Source organism: Vulpes vulpes, chromosome 1 (assembly GCF_048418805.1).
Source record: "Vulpes vulpes isolate BD-2025 chromosome 1, VulVul3, whole genome shotgun sequence".
Taxonomy (NCBI): Eukaryota; Metazoa; Chordata; class Mammalia; order Carnivora; family Canidae; genus Vulpes; species Vulpes vulpes.
This window is the reverse complement of record NC_132780.1, coordinates 153,048,729-153,062,547: the sequence shown is the minus strand read 5'-3', so window position 1 is coordinate 153,062,547 and position 13,819 is coordinate 153,048,729. Positions and strand designations below refer to the sequence as shown.

Here is a 13,819-nt window from a genome sequence, read left to right as displayed (position 1 = left end):
AATCATTGGCATGGCCATATTTAAATCTAGAGTTGTATTTTGTTTGTCCTGTTTTTTGTTCTTCTTTACCTTTTCCTGTCCCTTTTTTGGGAACATTTGTTTTTGTTTTTGTTTTGGAACATTGGAACATTTAACAGAAGTCCATTGATCTGTTTTTTAGTTGTAACTCTTTGAATTTTTTAAAAGTTGTTCTAAAAGTTAGAACATACATTCTTTTTTCTTTTTTAATTATTCATGAGAGACATAGAGAGAGGCAGAGACGCAGGCAGAGGGAGAAGCCAGCTCCATGCAGGGAGCCTGACGTGGGACTCGATCCTGGGTCTCCAGGATCACACCCTGGGCTGAAGGTGGTGCTAAGCTGCTGAGCCACCTGGGCTGCCCAAGTTTTTTAGAATTCCTCCACAGTTCAACCAACTAGCAAAGTACATGAGATCACTAAATTTTAATTCTTTCAGCAATCCTATTAGCTGATGTTGAGTCATAGAATTTGCACTCAAATAATGAACATATAACTGTACCCATGACACCTGTCATAGAGACCATTTCAGAAAATTGACCGCAACTGTTTTAAAATGTATCATACAGGTAGAATGAGTAAGGAGAATGTCTCATTTAAAACTTTCAATAGGGCAGCCCCGGTGGCTTAGGGGTTTAGTGCTGCCTGCAGCCCAGGGTGTGATCCTGGAGACCCGGGATGGAGTCCCATGTCGGGCTCTCTGCATGGAGCTGGCTTCTCCCTCTGCCTGGGTCTCTATGTCTCTCATGAATAAATTTTGAAAAAAAAATTTTTTTTCAATAAAATCTGACATTTTACCTAACCTAGATGGAATACCACTTACTGTGACAAATAATTTTCTCATCTAACTGAAATTCTAACAAATGTAAAAGATTTTTAAAAATAGCTACATGGTGGCACCTGGCTGGCTCAGTCGGTAGAGGAAAGAACTCTTCATTCTTGGGGTCATGAATTCAAGCCAGGCTGTGGACATTAAAAAAAAAAAAAAAAAGAGCTATACAAATTTGATTTTTAGGCCATGAATTCAAATGATTTCTTCATAAATGTTTAAGTCCTAGGAGACAAAACGTACTTCTAGTTTTGAACTGCAACTCTTATATTACATAACTCATCCAAAGAAAAATACTTATTTTTCAGATTTTTAATAAATTACTTTGTAGGAAAGATCCTGTATTCTACAATGTTTGTTTACTTAACGAAGGACTTTGTACCTTCCTACAAAACATATTTTAGGCTTTAATTCATAATTTTCTAACAATTTCTATTACTGAAATATTTTATTTTCTATCCAAAACCAGTTTTTTTCATGTGAAAACCCAAGCTGTTTTATAGCTGGCCAAACTTTTGTGAGCTCAACACTTTAAAAATTATTACAAAAATTTTTGAACCTTTAATTTTGATTTCAAGTGACTAAATTTCAACTTGACTTTCAAAGATTTCATTCATTATGCATTTGCTGAAACTCAGTATTTTCTGCTTTGTTAAATAACAGCTTTTATCTGCGACAGCCAAATGTAATTATCATTCATCATGAAATCTGTAACTTAATTCCAGTTAATTGTTCCAGTTGTAGTACTAGCTTCTGCATCTCTTCTTTTTCAGTATGCCTTCATTTTAAATTAAAAAATGAGTATTCATGTCTGAACTAGAAAAATAAGTATTTTAATGATCAATTATGATTTATAGAAGTATCACTGTAATTCCTGTTATCTGTATGAAATGCTCAGGTAAAGATTCTGTTACATTGATTCATAGAAAAAAATGTGCACTAAATCCCATCTGTTGACATCAATTCAGTGATGTGTTTTTATGCAGTATTACACGACACAGGAGTTTGACAGGCATACTACAATAATCACAAGCAAGGTAACTATATTTTGAAAAAAATTGAATTGAAAATATGTTAATTGCTTTTGTTTAAGATTTTATTTGTTTATTCATGTGAGAGACACAGAGAGGCCGAGACATCAGCAGAGGGAGAAGCAGGCTCCCCATAGGGAGCCTGATGTGGAACTCAGTCCCAGGGCCCCAGGATAACAACCTGAGCCAAAGGCAGATGCTCAACCACTGAGCCATCCAGGTGTGTCCCTTCATTGCTTTTTTTTTTTTTTAAGATTTTTTAAAAATTTATTGAGAGAGAGAGAGAGAGAGAGAGAGGCAGAGACACAGGCAGAGGGAGAAGCAGGCTCCATGCAGGGAGCCCGACGCGGGGCTTTATCTGGGGTCTCCAGGATCACACCCTGGGCTGCAAGCGGCGCTAATCCGCTGAGCCACCCGGGCTGCCTCCCTTCATTGCTTTTTTATATTTAATTAAATTAAAAAATTCACTTAGTCCTACTGAGCTCATTTCAAGTGCTTAATGGCCACACATACCTATAGATTACTGTATTAGCACAGATACAGAAATGAGTAAAAGCCAAAAGGCTTACAGTTTTTATTCCGTTTCTCATTTATTTTATATAATTTCCAGGGTTTAGAACTTACTGGATTGTAATTCTTTTGCATCCTTACTAAAGTAAGACAGCAGAAATGGAAATGGTTGGATACTCTGTATAGGACTCCTTGGAATATACATCATGGTCCACTATCAATCTCTAAAAAAATTTATAAAGCTCCTAAAAACAACAATCAAGTTCATCTCTTTGGAGAATGCCTTTTAAACAATATGTTAATAAAAGTTTAACAATTGGCTTTCAAAAAATTTTTTAATATATAAAAGATGTGTAGCACACAATTACAAATGATAAAAACATATACAATATCCTTTATTGTAAGTTCCATATAGCCAGCTGATTCTCATAGGTTTTTGTTGATTTTTGCCTAACTCTTGTATCTGTAGCCAACCTATGATTACAATTTGACCAGGACTTTACAAATGGTGTTGCATCCCAATCGGTTAACTCTTTCCCCAATAAATTTATTGTCATTAAATCTGATATGTGATCTATTGTTAAACTATTTCTCACCCTTGTACAAATTATATTCATTAAATTGAATCCTCTTTCAGCTTCAGCATTATTGATTGCAATAGTGTTAACTATCTTTTTAGCTTTTTGTATAGTTGTAGGAATGGAAACATTGTTTGATTTTATATTATTATTTACAAATTCCCGAAAGTCACTCAAATCAATTTCATATTTTAAAATTTCACATAGATGAAATAATTTTTTTTCACCAGCTATCCATGGTGAAGTTACTTCTTCATAAGGCCATGCAGAAGGTTCTAGCAAGTCAAAATAATCAAAAATACTTTCATTGTGGTTTCTGTCAGATACAAGGCGTAAGTGCATGTGTTCAATTATATTTTCTAGTAACATACTTCTAGGAAGAGCATTAAATTTATTATTTTTATTAAATGGAATATCTTTAAACTTATCTGACTTAATCAAACCTTCAATTTGAGACTCATGCTTTCCAGTACCAATTTTTAAATTTTCCAAAGCTCTTATGGTGCGTTTGATTAATTTTTGTGCTTTTTGAATATTAGTTGATCTTGCCTGTAATGCAGTTGAAAGTAGTGAAAATTCTTCAAGAATGTCAATCATTAAAGCCAGGTCTTGCAAAAAATTAATGTTAGCTAGTCTCTTTGCCAAACCAGAGTGAGAATTAGAAAAATGCATATATAATACAGGATATGCATGCCATACAGCAGTAGCCGCTTGTAAACTACATGCCGCCCATCTTGGTCCCATTACCCGGCCAATTTTAATAATTTCAATTTCAAGATCTTTAGCTACAGTTTCTAAAAGTTTGTTTTGATTTTTATTAGACTGGTGATAAATGGAATAAATTTTATCAAGAAATAGTTTAAAATGATTAACTTGTTTTATTTCAGATATTGAATCATCAAGTGACAAATGCAATCGATAGTTTAAACAGTTCCAAATAATGATTTTAGGAAAATTTTCTAACAACTTTGTAGCTACTTTAGACTTTTTTCCCAACACTGTATTAGCACCATCAGAACAAAATGCAATTAAGTTTGCTTTCAAATATTCATCAGTAAAGCCACAATCATTTAAAGTACTCAATATTGTATTGAAAATATACTCTGCTGTGGTTGACACCAATTCTTTTAAAGCAACAAACAACATAACTGGTGTGGGAGCTGAATGAACTGTGCACTGGAGATAAATCACTAGAGTGCTTTTCTTTGAAACTGTAGATGCCTCATCAATTATGATGCAGATTTTGGCATTCTCTTCTATAATATTCTTAAATATCTTCATTTTCATTTCTTTTGCGATGTGTTCTGCTATTCTTGTTGCACTGTATCGCGTATTTAAACAGTTGACCTCTCCATTTTTCTCTTGTAATTCTATTGCCCCCTCAATATCAGATAAAGGTCTATTATGTTTTACTAAACTGTAAACAGTATTGAAAACTTTTACAGTAGCATCAATATTTTTATTATTTTGTTTATGTACTAAATTAGAAATTGAGTCATTAACTGATTCCTTTAACAAATCCTGGATTTTACCATGGGCTTTAGAAACATCATGTTCCCTAATTTTCTTCCGCAGAGAAGCCTGTCTAGTAGTTTTATTACTGCCATTAGGAGTTACTAAATATGCAATCCATTCCTTGGACACATGGACGTGCTTTTCTGCTTTCGATCCCAAATGCCGAACTGCTGAACAATCTTTACATCCTAATTTACCTTCTTTTATTTCAAGCCATTTGTATTGTTCTGTAAACATCAATGCTTGTTTTTCATTCCAACAATCTGGAAGCAAAAGATTATCTGTTTCTTCCTTTGATGAACATGAGGGATTTTCTTCAGTGATTGGCTGTTCAACGTATTTGAAATTCGGTTCCTTTGACTTAGACAATTCACATTGACTTTTGTTATTACTACTTTCTGTGTCTGTTTTCACCTTCTTCACATTTAAAAAACGCAAAAAATCTCCCTGCCGTTTTGGCATTTTAGGGAACAGAATCTGAAAAATAATTTTACATATATAAGTAAAGTTCTTAACAACACTTTAAGGGTTAATGTAAAAACTTCTGCTAGTGATTTTATATAATTTTAGAAATAAATTTTGAATTAAAATACTTACCTTGATTTTTGGTTTGTACCTATAACTTCAATATGACTTGCTATTTCTTAAAAAATTCACTATCATTTTTTTTTTAAGTTCATTTACTTTTTAGCAATCTCTACACCCAATGTGGGGCTCCAACTCACGACCCTGAGATCAATAATTATATGATCCTCCTGACTGAGCCAGCCAAGGCACCTGTTTTTAAAATTTTATAATAATGTTACAAAATCAGACTATGTCTGTCTGATTATCATCCAATTGGACGAAGAAGTTGCTCATATGATTTACAAATGAGTATAGTTCTTTTTTTTTTAATTTTTTTAAAATTTATGATAGTCACAGAGAGGGAGAGAGAGAGAGAGAGAGGCAGAGACATAGGCAGAGGGAGAAGCAGGCTCCATGCACCGGGAGCCCAACGTAGGATTCGATCCCGGGTCTCCAGGATCGCGCCCTGGGCCAAAGGCAGGCGCTAAACCACTGCGCCACCCAGGGATCCCCAAATGAGTATAGTTCTAATGTGAAAAGTGGTTAATATTTTTCCTTAATAAGACAAAAAGTGAAAAAGTGAAGATGTATACCAGAACACCACCCACTCATCAATATCAACATCTTTGTTAAATTAAAAAAGAGTTTTCAAGTACTGCAAGGTTTCCTCAATTTTTCATATAGCATACAGTCTAGCAATTTAGAGGTGTATCAAATTTTTGGGCTTAATCTGCATAAACATTTTATCCATCACTTTTTAAAGTTTACATAATCAATAAATAATAAATCAAGCCCCAAATTGTAGTTTGACATTTACCTTGGTGTAAGTATTCTAATTATGTTGCAGGAGTGTGCTGTTATATAGTATTTTTTTTTTTTACCATTCAGATACAATAGGTATAAGTAACCTCAAATTAATATATGATGAGTTTTGAGTATTTTCTACCTTAAATGTAACAATTTATTTCCTTATAAGTTTATATACTTTAATCTTTTTTTTACTTTAATCTTTTTAATATACTTTAATTTTTAATAATGGTTATGCTCACAAAATGGTTATGCTCACAAAACTGAAAAATCTAACAATCAGTTCTTGCAAGCCAGTTCAAGCCACTTCCAACACACTTTGCACTTACGGAACTGAGAAACCACAAATATAACATACTTACATCATTATGACAGGTGCTAGGCTTTTCATTATCACTACAGACTAGATAATTGTATTCAAGAACACATTTTGATGGTCCTTCCTAAAAAAGAATTGATCAAATTTACAAGTCATGAAAACCATTCAAACCAAACTTGCATCTATAATCAGTAGGTTTTTGTTGTTGTTCCTTAGAAAAAGTCTTACAGGTGGCACAAAATAATCAGAAACAAAACAAGCACAGAAAAAGACTCAGAGTAGATGAATAAGTAATGATAACAAGACCCAAAGAGAAACTAAATCTACATAGAGGAATAAAGCCATGTGGATTCCTTAGGAAATGGGAAATAGTATAGGGAGAGCATTAAAAAGACTTTTATCACAGCACTATTTTTTTTTTAAACTAGATGACTACCAATAATCTTTTAGATATCTAAGCTCAAAAATCAGTTGTTTTTTTAAAATATTTTACTTATTTATTCATGAGAGGCAGAGAGACACATACACAGAGGCAGAGGGAGAAGCAGGCTCCATGCAGGGAGCCCGATGTGGGACTAGATCCTGGGACTCCAGGGTCACACCCCAGGCCGAAGGCAGACGCTCAACCGCTGAGCCACCAGGTGTCCCAAAAATCAGAATTCTTAAGTAGCTCTGCTTTATTCTTCATATCCTTTCACAAACAAACATCAACCCCTGAGTTTCTCAATTCTTTCTTTACATACATACTACCTGCAACACACACTGGCCCTAAATACCTGGGTCAGAAACTTAGATCAGGAACATTAGAGCTGGGTTTCAAGATCAGCAAAGTATTTAGTGTGGGAAGACTAGTAACAAGATAATCCAAATAAACAGGTATGTAGTACTAAAATAGGGTGAAGGCAAGACCAACAATCAGGAAGTACGCTATTCTGTATGTATATTACAATAAAATTTGTATCAAAGGTAAGAGCTCTTTTTATCTACAAATTTTTATCATTCCTTTCAGCATATTGTGTTTATTTAGCTGCATCAACATATAGATGGTATGGTAGAACACAAAGAGGATGCTATGCTATCATGTAGACTGAAGGCTGGAAAGAGATTTATATGAAGACTAAGGAATCCATAATTATAGATACATTAAATAGTAAGTTTTTGCATCTGAAGAACCCTCACTCAGAGAACTGTACCCAACAGCATTTCATCTTTATTGGGTGGTACTGTAAAAAAGCAGAGAAATAGGTATATCCAGGTGGAGCCCAGCATACAATGGAGTCACAAAGGGAAGTAAATTCTGTCTCTGAGTGATTTTATTTTATGTTTATTTATTTTTTAAAAGACTTTATGTATTTATTCGTGAGAGACACAGAGAGAGGCAGAGACACAAGCTGGAGCTTGATGCGGGACTTGATCCCTGGACTCCAGGATCATGCCCTGGGCCAAAGGCAGGCGCTAAACGCTGAGCCACCCAGGCGTCCCTCTCTGAGAGATTTTAAAGTAGAATTAAATTAATTAAATTACCACTGTTTAAAAAAAAAAAATTACCACTGTTTTTTTGTGTGAGTGGCAATAGAGAGGTGCCTGGCTGGTTCAGTAGAAGCATGTGACTCTTGACCCAGGGTGTAGGTTTGAGCTCCATGTTGGATGTGTCAATTAGTTAACAATAAAATCTTTTTTTTTTTTTTTTTTTTTTAAGATTTTATTTATTTGAAAGAGGGTGATCGAGAGAGAGAGAACATGAGCAGGGGAGAGAGTCAGAGGGAGAAGGAGAAGCAGACTCCTTGCTGAGCAGGGAGCCCAAGGTAGGGCTTGATTTCAGGACTCTGGGACCAGGACCCAAGCTGAAGGCAGAAGCTTAACCGACTGAACCACCCCAGGTGCTCCAACAATAAAATCTTAAAAAAAAAAAAAAAAAAAAAAAAAAAAAAACACAACAAAAAATTAAATAAAGGTAGTAGGAATATTTTTTACTCTCTTCTGATATTTCAATTCCACTTAGAGCATACAAGCATACCTCTGAAATACTACAGACCACAATGATAGAGTATCACAATAAAGTGAATCAAATGAATTTTTTGGTTTTCCAGTGCATATAAAAGTTATGTTTATACTATACTGTAGTCTATTAAGTATGTAATAGTGTTATGTCTAAAAAAAGGTACACAGCTTTATTAAAAAATACTTTGTTGCTAAAAAATGCTAACCATCACTTTCAGTGAGTTATCATCACTGATTATAGATCACTAAAACAAATATAATAATGAAAAAGTTAGAAATATTGTGAGGGATCCCTGGGTGGCTCAGTGGTTTAGCGCCTGCCTTTGGCCCGAGGCGTGATCCTGGAGTCCCGGGATCGAGTCTCACATCAGGCTGCCTGCTTGGAGCTTGCTTCTCCCTCTGCCTGTGTCTCTGCCTCCTTCTCTCTCATGATTTTTTTTTTTTTAAAGACACATTTATTCAGCATCATGATCAGACTTACATTTAGCAATCAACAGCATGGGTGCAAAAAAAAAAAAAAAAAAAAAACACATTAAAACCCTTTGTTGGAATGCTTTACACTTTCCACAGAACAGAAACTAAAATAACCTGTTATACAATTAGTCACAAATACAGTCCTCGAGTTTTTTGCCCATACACATGAGTATTGTCTAAAACATGTCTTTGTAGCAGCTAGGCCCTGCCACCACTGTACTTGGCTGAGTTCACAAATCTGTTGTAACCTGTAGCTTCCCTGTCACTTCTCTGGCTCTCTTCTCCTGCTAATAAGCTTTGTTTCCTGGCAGTAATTAAAACCTTCTGCCACTGTCATAGCTGCTGCTGCTGCTGGAACCGCCATAGCCACCTCGGTTTCGTGGTCTGGCAAAGTATTGGCCTCCACCACCATAGGGGCCAGAGCTTCTGCCTCCAAAATTTCCTCCTTTCATGGATCCAAAATTTGAGGTTTGATTGTAACTGCCAAAATTGTTATAGCTTCCACCACTTCCAAAGTTGCTTCCATCATTACCAAACCCATTATAGCCATCCCCACTGCCACCATATCCACTACCACCTCAACTGCCCCGGAAGCCACCTCAACCACTGAAGTTCCCTCCACGACCAAAGTTGTCATTCCCACCAAAACCACCTCCACGACCACCACCAAAGTTTCCAGAACCACTTCGGCCTCTTGGGCTGGATGAAGCACTAGCCATCTCTTGCTTCGATAGGGATTTCCTTACTTCACAGTTGTGGCCATTCACAATATGGTGTTTTTGAATGACAATCTTGTCTACAGAGTCATGGTTGTCATATGTCACAAAAGCAAAACCTCTCTTTTTGCCACTGTCTCGGTAAGTCATGATCTCAATCACTTCAATTTTCCCAAACTATTCAAAATAATCTCTTAGATGATGTTCTTCAGTGTCTTCTTCAATGCCACCAACAAAAATCTTTTTCACAGTTAAGCGGGCACCAGGTCTTTGAGAATTTTCTCGGGAAACAGTCCTCTTTGGTTCCACGACTCTTCTGTCTACCTTGTGCGGCCGAGCATTCATGGCTGCGTCCACCTCCTCCACAGTGGCATACGTGATGAACCCAAAGCCTCTGGAGTGCTTGGTGTTGGGGTCTCTCATTACCACACAGTCTGTAAGCGTCCCCCATTGCTCAAAATGGCTCCTCAAACTCTTATCAGTGGTTTTGAAGCTCAAAGCTTCTGCAGCTGCTCAGGCTCTTTAGGAGACTCTGACTTAGACATGACAGCGGTGAGAGGGAGACTTTAACGATGCTTACTCGGCGGTGTCCAGGGGCAGAAAGTCTCTCTCTCATGATTAAATAAAATATTAAAAAAAAATACTGTATGAATTGCTGAAATGTAAGAAAGACACAAAGTGAGGAGATGCTATTGGAATAATGGTGCCAACTGACTTGCTTGACACAGGATTGCCACAAACCTTCAATTTGTAAAAAATACAGTATTTGCAAAGCACAATAAAATCAAGGGCAATAAAACATGGTATGCCTGTATAATTGGCTTCTCCTTATGGAGCTGTCCAATATTGGATCCTTTTTGGAAACAAAACTAATTAAGTTCTATCAAGTTGGATGTACAAAACTCTGGATGCAAATATACAAAAGATTATACTTTAAGTTAAATTTAGAGATTTTTAAGCCTCAACGAACAAAAGCTGACGTGTTAACTCAGTAAAAATTTGTAATAATTTATTCCACAGAGTATATAAACTTATACCTAATTGTGTTTCCAATCTTAATTTTGTAGATTCCTTTTCTCAAAGGAATGTGTCATAACACCTATGTCACTCCTAGTTCTGCTTGCACAAAATAGCATCAAGATTATAATGTCTCATTCTTTTTTTTATTAGATTTATTCGTGAGAGAGACAGGCAGAGACACAGGCAGAGGGAGAAGCAGGCTCCCTGTGAGGAGCCTGATGTGGAGCCTAAGACCTTAGGATCATGACGTGAGCCAAAGGCAGATGCTCAACCACTGAACCACCCAGGTGTCCTGTCATTTCTTATTTATTTATTTATTTATTTATTTATTTATTTATTTTAATTTTTATTTACTTATAGTCACAGAGAGAGAGAGAGAGGCAGAGACACAGGCAGAGGGAGAAGCAGGCTCCATGCACTGGGAGCCCAATGTGGGACTCGATCCCGGGTCTCCAGGATCGCGCCCTGGGCCAAAGGCAGGCGCCAAACCGCTGCGCCACCCAGGGATCCCCTCTTTTTTATACTATACTCAGGAAGAACCAAAATTATTTTTCCCGAAGACCCATGAAATATTCCTTCCAAATACTTTTCAGTACAAAAAACAGATACTGTGGCTCTTCAATTTCCATAGCTACATCACTTAATCCACAACACAGGGAAGGCAGAATCAACATTAAACTTCTCTTGGTACCCCTTAATTTATAAGGTCTTGAGTGTAAAAAAAAAGGGGGGTTACTATATGTACTGTTAACAGGGAAAAATGTCAAGGAAATGTTCTTGCAAAGAATTTCTCTACCACCCTACGAGAACAAAAAACCATGTGTTACTACCACGATGTTTAAAGATGGGATTTTATTTGATTTAGAGAACAACTGATATTTGAAAAAGAAAACTGTTGTATCAAGTTGCCCTAAACCTAGAGAGCAATTAACAAACATTAAACAGGCACTCATTTAAAGAAAAATTATACATTTTTTTAAAATTTTTTTTTTATTTATTTATGATAGTCACACACACAGAGAGAGAGAGAGGCAGAGACATAGGCAGAGGGAGAAGCAGGCTCCATGCACCGGGAGCCTGACGTGGGATTCGATCCCGGGTCTCCAGGATCGCGCCCTGGGCCAAAGGCAGGCGCCAAACCGCTGCGCCACCCAGGGATCCCGAAAAATTATACATTTTTAATAGCAAACTTCAACTAATTACTGCTTTGGAAAAGTTTTTAGCTACTAAGATACCACTTTAAACAGTGTCTTTGTAAAACTTTAGTTTTGGGTGAAGACCATCCCAAAATACATCAGGACGCCCTTTCCCCCAAAACCAATACAAAAAGCATGGTTCACAGAGCCATATGTCCCTTTATTTGTCTCTTGGTAGAGATTCCTGGGTTCCGCCTTCAAATTCTGATTCAGGAGATGTTGTACTTGCACTATGCTGTAACATGATAATCTCAGAGGTTGGTGAAGTCTTCAAGCTATTTGCCTTCATGTCATGAAACTAGAGAACGCTCAGATTTTGAGTTCCTGCAACCCTTCTTGTTTTCTACCTGCTTCCTCATCTGTTAGCGGCCCCTTCCCTCTAACCTGCAGGTCATCTCTTAGAGGACACTCTTGAGAGACCAGAACTTCGCGCAGATTAAGCATAAAATGGCGCTAAGAAGGCACAAGAAGCATGATTAAATGCGAGGCATGTTTTTTCGAACAGTCTTTGCGGTGTCCAGTGCAGGTGCTCAGAGACCTCCTCTGGTCAATGTCCTAACCCTACGCCAAGCCCCCAAGTGTCTGGTGCACCTACCAGACCTTCATACCCGGCGGCTCAATGGAGAACGCGCAGGTGAGGTATCCTCACATAACGGGCTTACCACGCAGGGTCTCGGGATTCCGAGGAAAACCCGAACATCGTTGCTACTTACGCTAACAAACTGAATGTCATCTTCGTTTTCATCCGTCGTTGCCTCAGATGCCTCGGGCCCAGCTGGAGGGGCAGATTCTATCATCTATAAAAACAAGCCAGAACATGCTCAGCTATTCAGCCACAGCCTCGGAGGGAGAGACTGTCCCCGAAGGAACGAAAACGGGGAGCGCTCTAACAGCAAGCTCTCGAGGAAAGCGAGTGGAGCCAAGCGCACGCAGAGCCGATGGAGGCGGGTGATGCCTCTGCAGACGTGGAGCCACAGGCAGCGGACGCCGCCGACAACCACTCACCAGCCCCCGCGCATCCCCCCGTCTCCTCGAGGAGGAGGGATGCACGCTCCCCGCCCAGGGGCGAGCCTGTCTCAAAATGTCGCTCTCGCGGCCGGAGCAGCTGCCACGGGGAGCTCCGGGGCCGGCGCAGGGAGCCGGGGGCCGCCGGGCGGCCATTGTTGCCGCCGGGTCCTCCTTCACACCCGCACCGGGCCCGCCCGCTGGGCTCGGCCCGGGCCGCCGAGGCTCTCGCCCCGCCGCGGGGCTGCCGCCGCGCACCAGGCCTCACACTCCGCCAAACACAAAGCCCTTGCCGGCTCGGCTCGCCATGCCGCGGCCCGACGCTCGACCACTCACCTCCGACCCCGGGTCTCCCATTTCTCCGACGGCCTAACTGACAGCACCGCCGCTCCTGCGGGCCCCGCCGCCGCCGCCGCCGCCGCCGCTGCCGCCGCTGTCGCTGCTGCGCCCGCCGCCGCCGCCGCCGCCGCCGCCGCCGCCGCCACGACTTGCCTTCCCGCCCAGCACCGCTTCGCGCCGCCGTGACCCGCCCCTGCGTGAGCGCCGACGCCGCCGACGCCGCCGAGGCCGCGGGCGGAAAGAGGTGCGAAACCGCGTCAAAAGGCGGAGCGGCCTGCTGTGGCCCGCTCCACCCCCGAGCCTCTGTGGCGCAGTCTGGGCCCGCCTCCCTCGCGCCGCGCGGGAAGCTGGGAGTTGTAGTTCTCGTCGCTCCTGAGACTCACCCGCATAGTTGAAGAGTGGAGAGGGGCTCTGAATGGTGGCTCTTGTGTTCCTCTAAGCTGTTACTATACTACTATAGCGTAGTATAATAGATGACGTTTCTCTCTCAATCACGGTTTCCCACTCCCTACCTTTCTCTACTTTTTTCCTTTTGTACAAATACTGATCTAGATGATGTAGATTAATGGTGTTAAAATGCTCTTTCTTTGCTCACTTTTTTTTTTTAAGATTTATTTATTTATTTATGATAGAGAGAGAGAGAGAGAGAGAGGCAGAGACACAGGAGGAGGGAGAAGCAGGCTCCGTGCCGAGAGCCCGACGTGGGACTCGATCCGGGGCTCCAGGATCGCGCCCTGGGCCAAAGGCAAGCTCTAAACTGTGCTCACTTTCTTACCAAAATAGCGGCCCACTTTTTTCTCTTCAATATTTACACACGAATGATTGTGAACAGGTACAGTTTATGAAAACAAAGGTTTACTGATAATATTTTTTTTAAAAAAGATTTTATTTATTCA

The 13,819-nt window shown here is 39.5% G+C and overlaps 1 protein-coding gene across 1 annotated transcript; it reads right to left on the bottom strand.

Moving 5' to 3' along the window:
• Nucleotides 1-2,702: 2,702 nt before the first annotated feature.
• Nucleotides 2,703-13,065, bottom strand: KIAA1586 (KIAA1586 ortholog). The gene is made up of 4 exons (XM_072734732.1): nucleotides 12,921-13,065; nucleotides 12,293-12,376; nucleotides 6,216-6,296; nucleotides 2,703-4,956 (listed from the first exon to the last, which is right to left on the bottom strand). The coding sequence occupies exons 1-4, from the start codon at nucleotides 12,939-12,941 to the stop codon at nucleotides 2,782-2,784; spliced, it is 2,361 nt and encodes a 786-aa protein (XP_072590833.1). The 5' UTR covers nucleotides 12,942-13,065; the 3' UTR covers nucleotides 2,703-2,781.
• Between the last annotated feature and the right edge of the window lie 754 nt (nucleotides 13,066-13,819).

Coding starts and splice junctions, on each gene's coding strand:
- KIAA1586 (XM_072734732.1), bottom strand. CDS start 12,941: ATGGGAGACCCGGGGTCGGAG. Junction 6,297..12,292: donor ATGACATTCAGTTTGTTAGC/GTAAGTAGCAAC, acceptor ATTCTTTTTTAG/GAAGGACCATCAAAATGTGT. Junction 4,957..6,215: donor CTAGCACCTGTCATAATGAT/GTAAGTATGTTA, acceptor ATTATTTTTCAG/ATTCTGTTCCCTAAAATGCC.